At 38.4% G+C, this 20,422-nt stretch overlaps 1 protein-coding gene across 1 annotated transcript in view; it reads left to right on the forward strand.

The window, feature by feature from the left end:
- LOC147370571 (transmembrane protease serine 11E-like) overlaps positions 1-11,638 on the forward strand; it is a 57,309-nt gene extending 45,671 nt beyond the window's left edge. Inside the window, exons 7-10 of the mRNA XM_086405557.1 lie at positions 1,455-1,632; positions 3,127-3,386; positions 4,606-4,748; positions 10,545-11,638. Of these exons, the coding sequence (XP_086261683.1) occupies positions 1,455-1,632; positions 3,127-3,386; positions 4,606-4,748; positions 10,545-10,706 (743 nt within the window). The 3' untranslated portion in view covers positions 10,707-11,638. The remainder of the gene's footprint in view (positions 1-1,454; positions 1,633-3,126; positions 3,387-4,605; positions 4,749-10,544) is intronic.
- Positions 11,639-20,422: the final 8,784 nt, after the last annotated feature.

Raw genomic sequence — 20,422 nt, forward strand, 5'->3', positions numbered from 1 at the left:
AGTTATGGCTTTTCCAGTAGTCATGTATGAATGTGAGAGTTGGACTATAAAGAAAGCTGAGGGCCGAAGAATTGATGCTTTTAAGGTGTTGGAGAAGACTCTTGAGAGTGCCTTGGACTGCATGGAGATCCAACCAGTCCATCCTAAAGGAAATCAGTCCTGAATGTTCACTGGAAGGACTGATGTTGAAGCTGAAACTCCAATATTTTGGCCACCTGATGGGAAGAGATGACTCATTTGGAAAGACCTTGATGCTGGGAAAGATTGAAGGCGGGAGGGGAAGGGGATGACAGAGGATGAGATGGTTGGATGGCATCACTGACTTTTTGGACATGAGTTTGGGAGTTGGTGGTGGACAGGGAGGCATGTCATGCTGCAGTATATGGAGTTGCAAAGAGTCAGACACGACTAGTGACTGAATTGAAGTGACAGGACTGGGGTATAGGTGGATGAAATTATTGAAAGCACAAATAATATCTTCACCCATATTTTAAAGGTACTGACTCAAGGCACAGTGTTTCTTCCCCCTATGGCAGAATACCCTACCATGATTTGAGAATATATTTAACAGAATTACACGATACCTTTATATTAAAAGATGAAATGAAATGCACTACTCACCAGCTCAGAATGTTGGTTAATTCATAGGCTTAACTAAATGTAAAACCAAACAATAATCCCATTACATGGCATATCTTTTCACTACTAGTATTTATTGGGAACTTGTTAGGTACCAGTGCTGTGTTAGTCAATAGGGACATAAAATGGATGATTTAATCCTTGCTTAAAGCAGCTTATACTTCAGTGAGACTAGATATATGAGACTCATACATGAACACAGAATTACAAGACAGTAGTTCTCAAACAGGGGCAATTTTGACCCCCCCAAGTGACTAAGTCCTATTGTGGCATTTGGGTTATCATGATGGTTGGGGAACAGGGATACTACTGGTATCTAATATGTATAGGCCAGGGATCCTTTTAGACATCCTGTGATGCACAAGATGGACACCCACAACAGAGAATTATCCATCTGAAAATGTCAGAAATGCCAAGATTGAGAAACTCTATTATAAACAATATTCTATTACTAATATTAGATACATATACATACAATTAATATATGTACTAATATATATTAATCTGTTGTATATAGAGATAAATATATACATATGTATATACATACACAGGCTTCACAGTTGGCTCAGGGGTAAAGAACCCACCTGCCAATGCAGCAGATTCAGGAGACTTGGATTTGATTCCTGTGTCAGGAAGATCCCCTGGAGAAGGAAATGGCAACCCACACCAGTATTCTTGCCTGGGAAATCCCATGGACGGAGGAGCCTGGTGGGCTACAGCCCATGGGGTTGCAAAGAGTAGGACATGGCTAAGCATGCACAACACAGTTTGATGTGTAAAAACAATTGCTAACAAATGCATCCTCTCTTCTGCAGGTTGTGGGACACGAAGGAACAAAACCCCAGGACAGAGTCTCAGGATTGTTGGTGGAACAGAGGTACAAGAGGGTGAATGGCCGTGGCAAACTAGTCTGCAATGGGATGGGATCCATCGCTGTGGAGCAACTTTAATTAATGACACATGGCTTGTGAGTGCTGCCCACTGCTTTAGAACGTAAGTATGGAACCTTGAAAACAACTGGATGGGGGTGGTGGTTTAGTCACTAAGTCCTATCTGACTCTTGCGACCCCGTGGACTCTAGCCCTCCCAGGGTCCTCCATCCATGAGATTTCCCAGGCAAGAATACAGCAGTGGGTTTCTATTTCCTTCTCTATGAGAATGACTAAGGGTAAGCAAAGTGCATTGGGCTTAGTAGGATGGAAATACCTCATGAGAGAGGAGTTTAATACAAATTAAAGATTATATACATACATACGTATGTATATGCATGTTTTATCACAAAGGGCTTCCCTGGTGGCTTAGTTGGTAAAGAATCAGCTTGCAATGAGGGAGACCTGGGTTCAATCCCTGGGTTGGAAAGCTCCCTTGGAGAAGGAAACGGTTACCCACTCCAGTATTCTGGCCTGGAGTATTCCATGGACTGTATGGACCACAGGGTCCCAAAGAGTTGGATACAAGAGAGTAGGAAACACATAAATGTTAGTAAGAGGTCTTATAGTCTATAAATAGAAAAAGGTATCAAAGAACATGTAGATAAATTGTCCACTGACAATTACACAGTAATTTATCAAAGGAAGCAGGACTTTGAGAATTATCTCTGGACATTGAGCTTGGTGTGAAAAACAAGAGCCATTTCCCAGGTAGATTCTACATATCTACCTGAGATAGATGCTAAGTGAACTGTTGTTTTGATCCTGATGGAGAAATTCTAAGAAAAAATTAAATATGAAGAAATTTGGTAGTAACAAATTATATTGATACAACTGAATAGATTGACTAGTTATATTTCAAGGAATTTTTATTCAATCTTCCAACCCATTGCAAAATGCCTGAGGTATACAAGATAAGTAATGCTTTGTTAAATTATTGTGTAGCAGTTTTGGTTTTCAGAGAAATGTGTGGATAGGCAACATGGTGCACACAGAATGCATACAGTTCTCTAATTCTGTACAAGATATGCTTTCCATATGTCCATTGGAGTCACTGATGCCCAGAAATATCAAAAGGCCCTAGGATATGGAGTGGGTGGCTCAGTATGCAGAATGAAGTGCACATGCTAAGAAAACATGCATGTGTGCTCAGTTGCTCAATCGTGCCCAAGTCTCTGCAACCCTGTGGACTTTAGCCCTCCAGGATCCTCTGTCCTTAGGATTCTCCAGGCAAGAATACTGGAATGGGTTGCCATTTCCCTCTCCAGGGAATCTTCCTGACCCAGGAACTGAACCTGCATCTCCTGTGTCTTCCTGCATTGGCAAGTGGATTCTTTACCACTGAGTCACCCGGGAAGCCCTAAGAAACATGACACAGTGGTATTTCCACCTTATCTGACCCCTGAACCTTAGATTGGAAAGCATTTGTATCTATGCATAGAAACTATAATTTTAAAAGGGAAACTTACTCTGACATGTGTGTGCTAAATTATTTAATATAAGTAATTATATTAGTAACATGGTAAAGTGGGATTTGTTCCTTATACTTTATCCTCAGGTATAAGGACCCAGCCAGGTGGACTGCTTCTTTTGGAGTCACAATATATCCTCCAAAAATGAGACGAGCCCTCCGGAGGATAATTGTGCATGAAAAATACAAATATCCATCGCATGACTATGATATTTCAGTCTTAGAGCTTTCCAGGCCTGTTCCCTACACAAATGCAGTACACAAAATTTGTCTCCCCGATGCATCCCATGAGTTCCGCCCTGGTGATGAGATGTTTGTGACAGGATTTGGAGCACTGCAAAATGATGGTGAGCGTCTGAGGAGAAAGTCAAATCATAGTAACCTAATTTGGTATGCTAAGGCATTTAAAGAATGGAATGCCATTATGCCAAAATATGTTGGTGGGTTGGTCATATGGACCTGAGCCAATCAGGTCCTACTTGGGAACTAAGTAATTTAGAAGATATGTAAATTCCTTCATGCTTTAGGTTACTTTCAAGTACATCACTACAATTATAGTAATGGTGCTTGGTAAGATGGCTGAAAGAGTGAATATGTCTGAAATTTTTACTAGGGTAATAACCACATAAGATTGTGAAGTGGGAGTGTTAGTTGCTTACTTGTGTCTGATATTCTTTGTGACTCCAAGGACTGTAACCTACCAGGCTCCTCTGTCCATGGAATTCTCTAGGCAAGAATACTGGAGTGGTTTGCCATTCCCTTCTCCAGGGGATCTTCCTGACCCAGGGATCAAACTTGGATCTCCCACATTGCAGGCAGATTCTTTACCACCTGAGCCACCAGGGTATTAACCACATAAGAGATTAGGGATCATTAATACTTACACCCAATTGTGAAGATTAGAGAATCATAAAACCACCATCTTTCCCTACTGAAATTAACTTCTAAGCTTAATAATGAAATAGAAATTACTTAAGCAACTTGAGATTCTTTTCTAGGCACCTAACTTCACCGGGTTGGGAAGATCCCCTGGAGAAGGAAATGGCAACCCACTCCAGTACTCTTGCCTGGAAAATTCCATGGACTGAGAGGTTCCTCAGAGCCTGGTAAGCTACAGTCCATGGGGTTACAAAGAGTTGGACATGACTGAGAGACTTCACTTTAACTTCATTTAAAATAGTTATACTTCATTTCCCAAATACCACTGTATCTAAAAAAATACATTCCTAAGATTCTATGTGCCATCTCATCCAATCGTCAGTTCAGTTCAGTAGCTCAGTCGTGTCTGACTCTTTGCGACTTCATGGAGTGCAGCACACCAGGCTTCCCTGTCCATCACCAACTCCTGGAGCCTACTCAAACTCATGTTCATCGAGTCAGTGATGCCATACAACCATCTCATTTAAAATAGTTCTACTTCATTTCCCAAATACCACTATATCTGAAAAAATACATTCCTAAGATTCTATGTGCCAGCTCATCCAATAACTAATTATAAAAGACTTTCTTCAGGTTTATAGAATATATGTATATATATAAATATGAAGTCTAATTTTTCCCCTTTAGGTAGCAGTCAAAATCATCTTCGGCAAGTACAGGTAGATCTCATAGACGCTAAAATCTGCAATGCACCCCAAGCTTATAATAATGCCATAACTCCTACAATGTTATGTGCTGGTTCCTTGAAAGGAAATAAAGATGCGTGCCAGGTAAGTGATTGAGTGCATAATTTTTTGTTCACTTTTTATTTTGAAATAATTACAGTTCTACAAGAAGTTGCAAAGACAGTACAGAGGGGTCCCCTATAACCTTCACCAAGTATTCTCCAGTGGTTACATCTCATATAACTAGAGTAGAATATAAAAGCTAGGAACTGATCTTGGTACAGGTGTACTTCTTGCTTTTTATCACATGTGCAGATTTGTGTCGTCATCACTGCAGTTAAGAACTCTTCCATCACCACGGAGATCTTTCTTCCTTTATAAAAACATCCATTTCCTTCCCCCATCACTTTATCATCACTAACATCTGGCAATCACCAATCTGTTTGCCATCTCTATAATTTTGTAATTTCAAGAATGTTGTATGAGTAGAATCATACAGTAGCCTTTTTTCAGAATTCCATTTTGATTTTTTTTTTGTTTTTTGTTTTTTTGATTTTTTTTATAGTCCAGCCATTTTTTTTTTTTAAGTGTAGATCTGCTAGTGTCAAATTCCCTTAGATTTTCTTGGTCTGCAAAATTTTTATTTCCTATTTATTTGTAAAGCATAATTTTGCCAGGCATGTAATTTATGCTTGACAGTTTTTTTTTTTTTTAGTGTTTAAATCATGGCCTCTGTAATTTATGATAAGAACTTGCTGTTATTAGAATTGCTTTTCTCTTGCAGATGAAGTGTCATTTTTTTTCTTGCTGTGTTCAAGGTTTTTTCTTTGTCTTTAGTTTTCAAAAGTTTGAGTTTGTATCTTGGCATGGATTTCTCTTGGTTATACTGCTTAGGGCTTGCTCAGCTTTTTAATCTGCAAGTTTATGCCCTTTGACAAACTTGGGAAAGTTTCAGCCTTTATTTCCTTGAAAAATTTTCAGCTTCATTTTGGAATCCAGTAATAGGTATGTTAGCGCTTTCATTATGCTCTCAGAGATCTCTGAGCTTCTGTTCATTTTCTTTTCACTCCTCTTTCTGTGTGTTCAGATTGAGCAATTTCTATCATTCTATCTTCAATTTCATTGATTTTGTTTTTAATTCCATCATCTCCTTCATTTTTCTGTTAAGCACGTCTAGTGAGCTTTTTATTGGATTTTTTGTTTGTTTCATGATGGAAACTGCCCATTAAGACATTTTTGTGATGACTGCTTTAAAATCTTTGTCAGATAATTCCAATATCTGTCATCTCAGTGTCAGTGTCTGATTGACTGCCTTTTCTTATTCGAGTCAAAATTTCCCTGGTTCTTGGTATTGGGTGATTTTCAGAAATATCCTGGACATTTTGAATATTATGTTATGAGTTTCGGCATCTCCTTTAAATCTTCTGTTTTTACAGGACTCCTCTGACATGACAGTGGAGTGTGTAGGGGAATGAGGTAGCACTTCTCCCACTCATTGTCCCCTGACAGCAAGGTGTGGAAAGAGACCTTTGTTAATGCTGGATGGAGGTGGAATTGCAGGCTTCTCACTAGGGTTTCCTTTGTGGCTCAGCTGGTAAAGAATCCACCTTCAATGCTGGAGACCTGGGTTTGATCCCTGGGTTGGGAAGATCCCCTGGAGAAGAAAAAGCTACCCACTCCAGTGTTCTGGCCCGGAGAATTCCATGGACTATACAGTCCATGGAGTCACAAATAAGACACGACTGAGCCACTTTCACTTTCACTAAGTGTGTTTTTTTTTTCTTTTAAGATGGGAGAAAATTATTAAATTTATTTTATTTTTTTGGCCGTGCAGTGCCTGGCATACAGGATCTTAGTTCCCTGACCAGTGATCCAACCCGCCCTCTCTGCACTGGACTGCCAGAAAAGTCCTGAAACTTATTAAATCTAATTTTTTAAAAAATATGTACCATTTTCCCTCCTCACCCTTCTTGGTGGAGGAACAGAAAATCCCCTCACACCCTCCATTTAGGGGATTTCACATATAAAGTCTGGGATGGTGAGGATGAAGTAAAAAAATACCACTCTGGATGGGGGCAACTTGTTACTGCTCCCCTTGTGGTCTCCACTGACATCATGGGATAGTGACCTTATCACTGCTTGGCTGTCCACTAGGTCTGTTCTGACATCACCCTAGAAGGAGAGAGAGCTCTGCCTCATCGGTACTGGGGGGTAGTTCATGCTCGCAGCTGGTTACCACAGGGGAGGAAGAGGAAGGCTTCATCATCACCTGGCAGGGATGACAGAGAGGCTGCCCACTCAGCCTCCTCTGACACCAGTCAGGTGGGAACTGGACTTCTTCAGATTCTGTAAGGGTGGAAGTCCAGTCTCCCCACTTGGGCCTTGCTGATGCGGTTGGGACGGGACCACACTTTTTTCTGTGATTGACTCACAGTGTGTACACATCACCCAGCTTATACATTATCAGCTCATGACCAACCTTATTTCATTCCTACATATTTTAACCCCCAACCTTCTTCTTCCCATCCTCAACTCCAGATCTATTTTGAAGTAAATCACAGTTGTTTATAATTTCATTTGAAAATATGTTACCTCTTCTGTTAATACAATGCCTTTTTGATGATAGTATTAGATACGAATGTCTCATAAATTTGGGGAACTAAAGAGGAGAAACCAAGTTTGGCCTTGTGATTATAACACACTGCTTTTCTGTTTTAGGAGGAATCTGATCTTCCCCCTCTCAAAAATCATCAATAACTTTATATGCAGAAATCTTACTGCATATATATATATATATATATATATATATATATATATATATATATCTTACTGGCTCTCTTACTCCCTCCCATCTCAGTGGCATGTGGCTACCTCCTCTTAAAATATGATCTTGTTTGGGGTTCTATAATCCTGAAGTGTGCTGATTTCCCCCTCCCTCCTTTTCCAACAACTCATTTCTGGTTCCTTATTTTGGTGTCTCTTTATTTCCCTCTCTGCCTGTCTCTAAGCTTGGCTGTTCCTTAAGACTCATCTTTTTCTCTACATATACCTTCAAAGAAATTACCTTTTCTTTAAGTTAGCTGTCACTTTAATGTCTTCCAAATATACATCTCCAAAATTAATCTCTTGCTCAAATTCAGTCTCTCATTTCCACATACTCCCAAACCATTTCCATTTATATGTTTTAAGTTGTTAGTATAGGAGTAACAGAGAAGGCAATGGCACCCTACTCCAGTACCCTTGCCTGGAAAATCCCATGGATGGAGGAGCCTGGTGGGCTGCAGTCCATGGGGTCGCTGAGAGTTGGACATGACTGAGCGACTTCCCTTTCACTTTTCACTTTCATGCTCTGGAGAAGGAAATGGCAACCCACTCCAGTGTTCTTGCCTGGAGAATCCCAGGGACAGGGGAGCCTGGTGGGCTGCCGTCTATGGGGTCGCACAGAGTTGGACATGACTGAAGTGACTTAGCAGTAGCACACGACTAACTTTTATATATGTTCCATCTTAAACGCAACAGGCATTCAGTCAGTTCAGTCGTTCAGTCATGTCTGACTCTTTTCGACCCCATGGACTGCAGCATGCCAGGCTTCCCTGTCCATGAAATGTTTTTTTTCATTTCAAGTTTCTCATTTATGTGGCTGGCTTTCATTATTCTTGAAAACTTTTACTTTTAAATCTCTTTCATAGTAATCAATTAAATCATAGAATATTTTCCCCCTTACTATTTCTTCCATATTTATCTCTTTGTCTCCTTTCTGTTAAGAACTTAATCTATTGCTTCATTGCTTCATGTCTTAATCACTAAAACTTGTTTCTGGTTTAGCTTCTGGCTTTAAGTTTCTATTGTGATATGTACATTCTTTTGTAAAAAAAATTTAGTGGAGTAGTTGATTTACAATGTTGTGCTAGTTTCTGCTATACATCAAAGTGAATCAGCTATACATACCCATATTCTTGAAGAAACTTCCTGTTCTGTTTGTCATTAAACCACTCACTAAAAATAACTGCATTTAAGGGAAAAACAGCAGTAGATACAGACCAACGGATCCCTCAAAAGTTATGCAACTTTGTAACCAGAGAATTAACAACATCATCAACAGCAAAAATAACTGTATCTTGAAAAATAACTTAATGTAGGTAGGCAGATTGCCCAGGGTGGCTGGAGGCTGACTGAGGGAAAGTTAAAAATGCACAAAAACAATAGAGGGTGAGACAATGCACATGGGAGTGTAGCTCTGGGCAGAGGAGGAAGTACAACCTGGCAGGACCTGAGAATTAAGCAAGGATGGGGTGTGCCTCTCTGGGTAGGGAGAAGGGTTCCTGGACATAGACACTCTTAACATTTTCACAAACTGGAACCTCCAAGGCTTCTGCCTGTGCAATAGCTGAGCTGCGACTTTTTTTTTCTGGAGATTGCAGTTCTACTCCTGTTTTTCTGGCTCCCTTGCCTAAGTCCAAACACCTATAAGCCATCACAACTTCCACTTTGTACTGATGTAACTCCCCTATTCACCAATCACACATGAGCTCACTAGTGTTAACAGAACCAACTGTCTCTTTCTCCATTTGATACTTGCTGAACATCACCTTAGTTTTCAGCTTGTATTGCTGTTAGACTCACTGCTGTCTTTTTTCCTTAATTACTTTATTAACAGACTCATTCACTCCTGTCTCTTAAACAGATTTAAGCTTTGTAGTTTCTGGCATATTCCATTTCTTTTTCCTAATCTGCTATGTCTTCACATAGGCCTGGGTGTCAATTACCAAAATGATTTGCTATCCGATAGCTCATACAGTGCACTTTGTTTCTATCTGTAGATTGTACACTACTTGAGGGGAGGGCTCATGTGTTTAGACTCTTTTTACATCTCCTAGAACATATGAGAGTATAAGAAAATATACTTATTGGTGAATTGATTTAAAAATTACAAACACATTATATCTAATTGAGTTATTATTAGTGTTAGTTAATACTTTTATGTAGATGAAAAAAATTCACAAAGAAATTAGTGTATGTAAGGGAAAAAAGCATGGACTTCTTAGTGAAATCACTCTGGATATTGAAGAGCATGTAATATCAGGAAAATTGCTAAACTCTGTTAGTTTCAGCTTCTTCATTGCTAAAATAGAGAAAATGAAACCTAACTCCATGCTTTGTTGCCAGAATTACAAGAGTTAAGAAATAATATATTAATTATTTAAACACTTCATATAGTGTTGAACATGTAATGAGTGGTCAGTAACTACAGACCCCAGGATTTTGGGGGAAGATCAGTCAGCACCTTGTTTTTATGACCCATATAAAAGAAATATCGTACTGGCTTTCACAAGGCATAAACAATTGGACTTTGTGGTTATATATTCATATTCACTAAGTTCTGTTTTGTGCCAGGCTCTATGCTAAGCATGTTATGTACACTGTCTTAGGTAATCTTCAAAATTATTGCAGGTAGGTATTATTAGGAGCATTAGCAATAAGTAAGTTAAAGGTCTTAGCCAGCTTGGAGGGGCCAGAACTGAGCTTTAAACCCAGGTGTCTGACTCTGACGTCCATACTTTTTATCAGTACTAAACTCTTCACCCTTCTTTTAGGAGATGTGTCATACTGATAGAGTATGGGCAGTTATTTGTCAGATGTATCAGATTGGGGCTGTTCTGCCAAGAGATGGAGTTGGAGTCTTTCATCTCAGAGTACTGAACCCTGAGTCTAACCAGCTCTCCAGGCAGGGGAGCTCTTCTTTTATGTGAATTACTGGCATAAATAAAGGATATCACTTGTCATTTGAGTACACTGAAGATTTTTTAAAACTGCCCCTTTCATTAAATTCACGTTAGAAAATAGCACATTTCTCTGTAATAAGGTGCGTTATTAATTACTAATCTCTCCCTTCTCCTTTAGGGCGACTCTGGAGGACCTCTGGTTAGTCCAGATGCTAGAGATATCTGGTACCTCGCTGGAATTGTGAGCTGGGGAGATGAATGTGGGCAACCCAATAAGCCTGGTGTTTATACTAAAGTGACTACCTTCCGGGACTGGATCACTTCCAAAACTGGTGTTTAAGAGAGAATAGCCTAGCAGAATGGAACACACTTTTGTGTACAGGTCATTCTTACAGGTACAGAATTGCAGAAGTCATCATGCAGGTCTCCTAGATCTGACTAATAGAACTAAACCATCTGCTATTTCCTTCCTAGCTCTTCTCTGCACACCATCTTGCTTCTACCAGATGGATTCTGTCTCAACTTGCAGTCATTTGTTTTTCTGGAAGTTTTCTGTCATCAAATTTTGACTTGACATAAATCTCTCTCATGTGTGTATGCTGTTTGAAGTGATCCCTTCCTTCATTTCCCTGGCTTTTCTCAACTCAATAAATTTCTACTTTCAAGGTGCAGGACAAAGAGTAAAATGAAATATGAAAAAAAACCTACATTTTTTACATACAGAAAAATATTAGGTGTTTTTTCTTAATGTGATGAAGAAAATGATCATAATCATTATGAAAGGTCAGGTAAAGAAACAGCAAAAAACCAAATACTTCATGATGGTGAAAGAATGAGAACTAAGTTAAGGAAATAAAGAGCAACCAAGATATAATTTATTTGCATTTCCAGCAAACTGACAGAGATAAATGTGGGGAAGATTCTATTTTCCTGTGGCCTGTAATAATTATACAAACTCTATGTAATATATTTGTTTTAAGTTAAAGCAAATAGTATTTATTTAACATGGCAGTACTGAGAATGTCAACATATCATAATAAAAAATAAATATCATCAATTTGCTTGACATCATGATAATCCACAAAGAAGGGGAAGATGGGGAAAATGTTACTCATCAATTTACTATGAATTCCTTTCAAATCTGAGGCTAAAGTGAAAATTTACCTAAGAACAAGCAGCATACATTATGTGGTAAGATTTTTGTATGGTTGGGTAGGAGGAAATAAAAATAGAATCTGTATGAACTGTTGAATGAAATGGTATTCTCACCAAGTGCTTGTGTGTTTGTATTTAAAGTTTTTCCACATTGCATAGCTGTGAAGGGAAATAAGATCCAGGTGTGGGTGTGTATAGTTATAGAAATGCAGCTAAAGGTCAGACCTCTATTTTGAGATGACCGCTGATTCCGGCCTTACCACTCCACCTCCTTGCCCTCATTTCCAGTCTGTTCTTACACCATGTGTCTTTTAGACTTCTCTGGGCTCAGATGGGAGGATATTATGGAGAATTTATCCTGGAAGATGCCTCCCTGCTACATCTAGCATGACACTGAATTGCTCACTGCCTGGATAGAAAATTGATAGAAAAAGCCTAATACCAACCACCTTCCTGATTTCAGCTTTGATAAATTACTATTGAGTTGTTAGACATACAACATTCAAGTAATGTAGGCACTAAGAAGTTAGGATTGGTTTCATATTAGTGGTGAGATTTCACTGAATCTTTGCATTATCCTTTCCTCATTGTGTATAACTACTCATATGAGTTCTGTGTTGTACCATAACTACTTTGAAAGAAACATTAGTAGAAAAAAAAAAAAATCCACCTAAATAATATTGGCATGTGAACTGATACAATTTAGGCACTTGGCTAAAATATGATATGAAATCTGACATGAATTTACAGTGTTAAATATTTTGTAGACATATATTTAATGAATTTTTTTGAAAAAATTGAGGAAAATGATGAATTTTAAAGAAAGACAAGTACATTTCCTACCATTTCTCTCAGAGTTGCTCTTGTTTGAGTATACTTCACAGTTAGGCCTCTAGGTGGCACCCGTAGGCTATAGGTAAATAAAGGGAAGCAAGCTCTTAGGGTTTTCAAGTAATGATGAAAGCTGTAGTTAGGCATTCTGTATCAGGGTCTTGTAAAATCAAAAGAATACAATTCATCTTTAAGAAGTTGTTTAAAAATTAATCCATATAAATTGACAGCATGTTAGTATTTTCCACATTTCTGGAGGTAGTTTCCAAATTAAAGTAAAATTTACAATGTGATAGGAATTTCTTTGGCAAACTTGAAGAGATTTAAATTAAGAAGAAATTTTAGAAGTCTGATTTCACAGTGGCATCATATTTCTCAGAGAAATATTTCTCAAAAGATCTTAGAAATAGAGGTTTGGCCATAGTGAATATATAAGCAATAGTTCAAACTTAATGTGCACAGAGAAATAGATAAAATAGTATCATATTTTTAAAAGACAATTTTCTTTGAAAGTTAACTTTTACAGGATTTCAGATCTTCCCTGGTAGCTCAACTGGTAAAGGAACCACCTGCAATGCAGGAGACCAGAGTTCAATCCCTGGGTTGGAAAGATCTGCTGGAGAAGGAAACGGCAACCCACTCTAGTATTCCTGCCTGGAGAATCCCATGGACAGAGGAGCCTGGAGTACAGTCCATGGGGTGGCAAAGAGTCAGATATGACCAAGTGACTAACACAATAAAGGCTTTCAGCATTCTTGAACTTGTCTCTTTTAGCCATTTCATTGGAGAAAGTTAAGAAGTCATGACTGAAATAATAGTTATTAACTGTGCAAGAAGGCAGGCATTTCTCAGCTATATTTTCTATCTCTCTTCGCACAGTACTTAGTAAAGTGCTCTGCATATAATAGTCTTTCAACAAATGTTGTTGAACTGACCTTTTATTTTTGTATTATGCAGAACGTGTAGCTTTGTTACTATTTACACATCAATTTTAAGAAGTAATCCAGATTTTACACTGGGTGATATAAGCCAGTTATTTAAACACACTAAGCTTCAATATACTCATTGATAAAACAGGGATAATAATATTCAGAATGGGCTGGTTTCTTGTTTAATTTTAATTCTACAAAAGAACTTTTATTGAGATCATTCCAAAACATATTACCAAGTTGTTTTTTTTTAATTTTATTTTATTTTTAAACTTTACAATATTGTATTAGTTTTGTCAAACATTGAAATTCTCGTCATTTCGACTTTTAAAAATGATAAACCTTTTTAACTATAGAGCTACTGGACCGTATGAAGATCTACAGTCTAGTTCAAACAATGCCTCCTCCACGAGGCCTTCCTCAACTCTCTCAAGTAGAGATATTCTTTTTCCTGAAATTTCTGACCACTTAAAATAATTTTTTATAATTAGATAATCATAGACTCACACAGAGCTGTAAAATATAATACATGTATGCTAAGTTGCTTCAGTCGTGTCTGACTGTGCGATCCCATGGATGGTATCCTGCCAGGCTCTTTTGTCCATGGGATTCTCCAGGCAAGAATACTGGAGTGGGTTGCCCTTCTCCAGGGGATCTTCCTGACCCAGGGATGGAACCCACATCTTTTATATCTCCTACACAGTTGTTGGGTCCTTTATCACGAGCACCACCTGGGAAGACCGGAAATATAATGCAGAGACATCCTATGTATTCTTTATCCAGTTCATGGAAATGGTAACATCTTGATTAGCTGTAGTACAATATCATAACCAGGAAGTTGACCGTGAGACAATCTATCAACCTTATGAGAGTTTATGTTTTTAAAAATGCAATTATTTGTATGTGTGTATTTAGTTCCATGTAATTTTATCTCACATGTGGATTTGTGTACCTGCCTCTTGAGAAACCTATATGCAGGTCAAGAAGCAACAGTTAGAACTGGACATGGAACAACAGACTGGTTCCATATAGGAAAAGGAGTACATCAAAGCTGTATATTGCCACCCTGCTTATTTAACTTATATGCAGAGTACATCATAAGAAATGCTGGACTGGAAGAAGCACAAGCTGGAATCAAGATTGCCGGGAGAAATATCAATAACCTCAGATATGCAGATGACACCACCCTTATGGCAGAAAGTAAAGAGGAAGTAAAAAGCCTCTTGATGAGAGTGAAAGAGGAGTGAAAAAGTTGGCTTAAAGCTCAACATTCAGAAAACGAAGATCACGGCATCTGGTCCCATCACTTCATGGGAAATAGATGGGGAAACAGTGGAAACAGTGTCAAACTTTATCTTTTTGGGCTCCAAAATCATTGCAGATGGTGACTGCAGCCATGAAATTAAAAGACGCTTATTCTTTGGAAGGAAAGTTATGACCAACCTAAATATAGCATATTGAAAAGCAGAGACATTACTTTGCCAACAAAGGTCCGTCTAGTCAAGGCTATGGTTTTTCCTGTGGTCATGTATGGATGTGAGAGTTGGACTGTGAAGAAAGCTGAGCGCTGAAGAATTGCTGGTTTTGAACTGTGGTGTTGGAGAAGACTCTCTTGAGAGTCCCTTGGACTGCAAGGAGATCCAACCAGTCCATTCTAAAGGAGATCAGCCCTGGGTGTTCTTTGGAAGGAATGATGCCAAAGCTGAAACTCCAATACTTTGGCCACCCCATACGAAGAGTTGACTTATTGGAAAAGACTCTGATGCTGGGAGGGTTTGGGGGCAGTAGGAGAAGGGGACGACAGAGGATGAGATGGCTGGATGGCATCACCAAGTCGACGGATGTGAGTTTGAGTGAACTCTGGGAGATGGTGATGGACAAGGAGGCCTGGCGTGCTGCGATTCATGGGGTTGCAAAGAGTCCGACACGACTGAAAGACTGAACTGAACTGAACTGAACTGAACCAAGTCACAATGAAGAATAGTTTGGTCAAAGGATCCCTCATGCTATGCACAGCCATCTGGTATCATCCCCATCCCCATTCCCAGTCTGTAATCCCTGACAAACATCAATCTGTTCTCCATCTATATAATTTTGTCTAATAATGGTATATATTAATAACTGGGATCATACAATATGTCTACTTTGGAGGTTGGTCTCTTGACTTAGCATAATTCCTTTACAGTTCAATTCACAGTTCAGTCGCTCAGTCATGTCCGACTCTTTGCGACTCTTTGCAACCCCATGAATTGCAGCACACCAGGCCTCCCTGTACATCACTATCTCCCGGAGTTCTCTCAAACCCATGTCCATCGAGTCGGTGATGCCATCCAGCCATCTCATCCTTTGTCGTTCCCTTTTCCTCCTGCCCCAATCCCTCCCAGCATGAGTCTTTTCCAATGAGTCAACTCTTCACATGAGGTGGCCAAAGTACTGGAGTTTCAGCTTTAGCATCATTCCTTCCAAAGAAATCCCAGGGCTGATCTCCTTCAGAATGGACTGGTTGGATCTTCTTGCAGTCCAAGGGACTCTCAAGAGTCTTCTCCAACACCACAGTTCAAAACCAGCAATTCTTCAGCGCTCAGCTTTCTTCACAGTCCAACTCTCACATCCATACATGACCACTGGAAAAACCATAGCCTTGACTAGACGGACCTTTGTTGGCAAAGTAATGTCTCTGCTTTTCAATATGCTATCTAGGTTAAGATCAATTCAAATTGCATGTGTCGTGCCCACACATGACAGTTCATTCTTACTTTATTGTTGTGTGTGTTTCACACTATGAGTACACTGCAATTTGTTTAACCATTCATACATTGAAGGGCATTTGAATTGTTTATAGTTTTTGGCTACTATGAATAAAGCTACTTCAATATTTGTATGTGGATGTGTAGGTCTTTGCATGAACGTAATTGTTCATTGTTTGTACCATTCCATTTTTTTCTCAATCTTAAAGTATTATGCAGACATGCATCAATTGTCAACCCTAACTTCCTTTGTGTACAAACTTTACATTTACCACTGTTCCTGCTGTACCATCCTACGCACTTACTGGCCACTTAGAAACTTTGCCTGGCCAATTGTATGTTCAAATACAATAAGGTTATATCTTAATAGGGTTATTATATTAATATCCTTTTATGTAAACATAGGGAATTTAATAATCAAATTTTGTGACATTCAATAAATTCACAAAACATTTTCAAAGAAATAGATTTTAGCAGAAAGCAAGTGCAGCAATGATGTTTACTAAGTCTAGAATATTTCTCTTATTAGTTCTAGCACTTCTGGTAGTGTAAATTGACAAATATTGGTGATGTTCAGATTTCTTTCTGCAAAAAGAAGCAGTCATACCATGGATTGGGTGACTTAAAAATAACAGAAATTTGTTTCTTGTGGTTCTTGAGGCTGAAAAATTCAAGATCAAGATTGTCAGTTATAAAATAAATAAGTACTAGGTTTAATGTCAGAGAATGCAACGGCACCCCACTCCAGTACTCTTGCCTGGAAAATCCCATGGATGGAGGAGCCTGGTAGGCTGCAGTTCATGGGGTCGCTAAGAGTCGGACATGACTGAACGATTTCACTTTCACTTTTCACTTTCATGCATTGGAGAGGGAAATGGCAACCCACTCCAGTGTTCTTGCCTGGAGAATCCCAGGGACGGGGAGCCTGGTGGGATGCCATCTATGGGGTTGCACAGAGTCGGACACGACTGAAGTGACTTAGCAGCAGCAGCAACAGGTTTAATGTACAACATTATTAATACAATTAACACTAAAAAAGTAATTCTACATTTGAAAATAAATGTGAAGATGTTATTAAATTAATTGCATACAATGTGCCATTACTAATGGACTTTTTGAACTGAAATAAATATTTCTTCAAAGAAGACATACAGAGAGCCAAGAGGCAAGTGAAAAGATGCTCAACATAGCTAATTATTAGAGAAATGCAAATTAAAACTACAATGAAGCACCTTACACCAGTCAGAATGGCTATCATCAAAATGTCAACAAACAATAAATGCTGGAGAGTGTGTGGAGAAAAGGGAAACTCCTAAGTTATTGGAAGTACTGTTGGTGGAATGCAAATTGGTACAGCCACTATGGAGAATATTATGAAGCTTTCTTAAAAAACTAAAAATAGAACCACAATACGATCCAGCAATCCCACTCCTGGGCATACAGTCAGAGAAAAACTATGGTTTGCAAGGGTGTATGCATCACACTGTTCATTGCAGCACTGTTTACAGTAGCCAAGCCATGGAAGCAACCTAAATGTCCACTGACAAATGAATGGGAAAGAAGATGTACATATATACAATGGAATACTACCCAGCCATTAAAAAGAATGAAATAATGACATTTGCAGCAACATGAATGGACCTGGAAGTTATTATACTAAATGAAGTAAGTCAGACAGAAAAAGATAAATATCATATGCTATTGCTTACATGGAGAATCTAAAAAAAAAAAAGATACTAATGAACTTATTTACAAAACAGAAGCAGACTCACAGACTAAGAAAATAAATTTATGATTACCAAAGGGGAAAGGTGGGGAGGAGGAATAAACTGGGATTTCGGAATTGACATATATACTCTGCTGCTGCTGCTGTTGTTGCTAAGTCGCTTCAGTCGTGTCCGATTCTGTGCGACCCCATAGACGGCAGCCCACCAGGCTGCCCCATTCCTGGGATTCTCCAGGCAAGAACACTGGAGTGGGTTGCCATTTCCTTCTCCAATGCATGAAGTGAAAAGTGAAAAGTGAAAGTGAAGTCACTCAGTCGTGTCCGACTCTTAGCGACCCCATGGACTACAGCCTACCAGACTCCTCCATCCATGGGATTTTCCAGGCAAGAGTACTGGAGTGGGTTGCCATTGCCTTCTCCGGACATATATACTCTACTATACTGAAAACAGATAACCAACAAGGACCTACTATATAGCCCAGGAAACTCTGTATTCTGTAATAATCTAAATGGGAAAGGAATAGATATATGTGTATGGATAGCTGAATCACTTTTCTGTACACCTGAAACTAACACAACATTGTAAATCAACTATAGTACAATACAAAATAGAAATATTTTTTTAAATGGACTTTTCTTCCCACAGAAATATATGTAGGTAGAACTCCAGATGGTGTTACTAATCTGCAAATCAGAATTTCAGTCAAGAGAGAAAATCTGCTGGTCCACGTGAAGGAATTCCATGAGGACAATTGGGATATTTGTATTTTAAAAACATGATAAAAGAAGAGAATTCCATTCTATTTGTGATTGTGCTCCCCCCAGAAAAACCTCATGTGAAGTGGTAAAAATATTAGTATCTTTAGGAAGCTGAAAATATTTTGCAAACCATAATAAAATATGAAATATCTATGAGTTTAGTAGTTCTTGCCCCAGAACTTAGGAAGTATTTGCCAATGCTAAATTTGAAATGCTTAATTGCATAAACAAAATCTCATGTATCAAATAAATATATTTGCATTTATGACTATAAAGATTTAAGAGTAGAAGTTTGACAACCAACTATGTGTTTAAAATTTTACATGTTTATGCATGCATATCAGTTGTGTCCAGCTTTTTGCAACCCCATGGACTATAGCCCACCAGGCTCACTCATCTGTCTATGGGATTTTCCAAACAAGAATACTGGAGCAGGTTGCCATTTGCTACCCCAGGGGATTACACGTTTAGCTATATGAATAATGAGTACTCACTTTCGTTTTATGAAAATGGAGTGCACTGAAATGTGTATCTCTTGGACCCATCAGCTTTCTTGGAAAAAGTCATGTAGTTACTATAACAATATTCTGGTATTGGTTCACATATAGTTTAATTTATCTTATCATGTGTAATCCCTATAGATCACAGATGCATTCTTTTCTGTATCTTTTGTATCTACTTTCATAGCACCTTGCAGTAACTTTTCAGTACATGTTGCTGGCAGGCTCTTTATTTTGCTTTCATACAGAAATAATTCCCTCTCTAATAGCTTATATATTAGTTTTTCAGAAGTTTTGTGGGGAAGTATAATATAGAAAAGAACACAGAAGACAAATGTACAGATCAGTAAATTGTCACGAGGTAAGCAGACATGTGATTACCATCTAGACAAAAAATAGTACACTGCTAGCATCCCAGAGAACAGTATCCTGGACTTATAACTCAACACCCTACATCTAACAGTGTTTAAATATTATAGAAATGAAATTGTGTAGTATATATTGTGACTCTCATTTGTGAAAATCATTTATGTTGATGCATGTATCTGAAGTTCTTTTACTTAAAGTGCTGTAGAATGTTTTATTACATGAGAATATCACAAAGTATGGTTTCTGTGGTAATACCTTTTTATTATGTGAAGATGTTGCTATCTTCACAATCATAAAGATTATTTCCTAAATTATTTTCTAAAAGATTTATTATTTTGCATTGAGATCTATGATCCTCCAATAGTAGAATGCCATGTAGGGATCCAGTATCATTGGTTTTCTTTCAAAGAGATATCCAATCCAGATATTGGGCATATAGTCACACTTAGCAAATTGCCTTTCAGGAGCCCACCTCAAAGTGTAGTGGGTTTAACAACCACCCTTACTCAGTGCAGACCCTGGATTCCAATTTTTGACACTGTTGCCCTGATACTATTAGATGCCCTTCTCAACTTGAGCATCCTTTTTCAGAAATAGCAGCTCCAAATGGCAAGCTAATTTACTTCTTTGAGTTTATCTTCAGCAAGATCTCGGCCTTGGAATTTTTATTTTGTTAGCTTTATGATGTCGTCAGCAGAGTTCTTAACTATTTTACCCATTTTTCCTTCTATAATTTTCAGGAATGTTGGTCTCATTTCCTTAGTCCATCATCTTAGGAAATACCAGTCCCATGCATTTAAAAAAAAAATTAATCTTTTTTTTATTACTCACTATCTGGGTATATTTTGATAAGTTACAAACTCTTTGAGGTTCAATTTCCTCATTTGTAAAGTGGGAGTGACAATATTTACCTCATGTTTAATCACTAAATTGTGTCCGACTCTTGCAACACAATGGACTGCCCTCCAGGTTCCTCTGTCCTTGGGATTTCCCAAGCCAAGAATACTGGAATGAGTTGCCATTTCCTCCAGGGGATCTTC

Source organism: Bos grunniens, chromosome 6 (genome assembly GCF_055505025.1).
Source record: "Bos grunniens cultivar Pamir isolate PY7600 chromosome 6, Bosgru_T2T1.0, whole genome shotgun sequence".
In the NCBI taxonomy this organism is placed as follows: domain Eukaryota; kingdom Metazoa; phylum Chordata; class Mammalia; order Artiodactyla; family Bovidae; genus Bos; species Bos grunniens.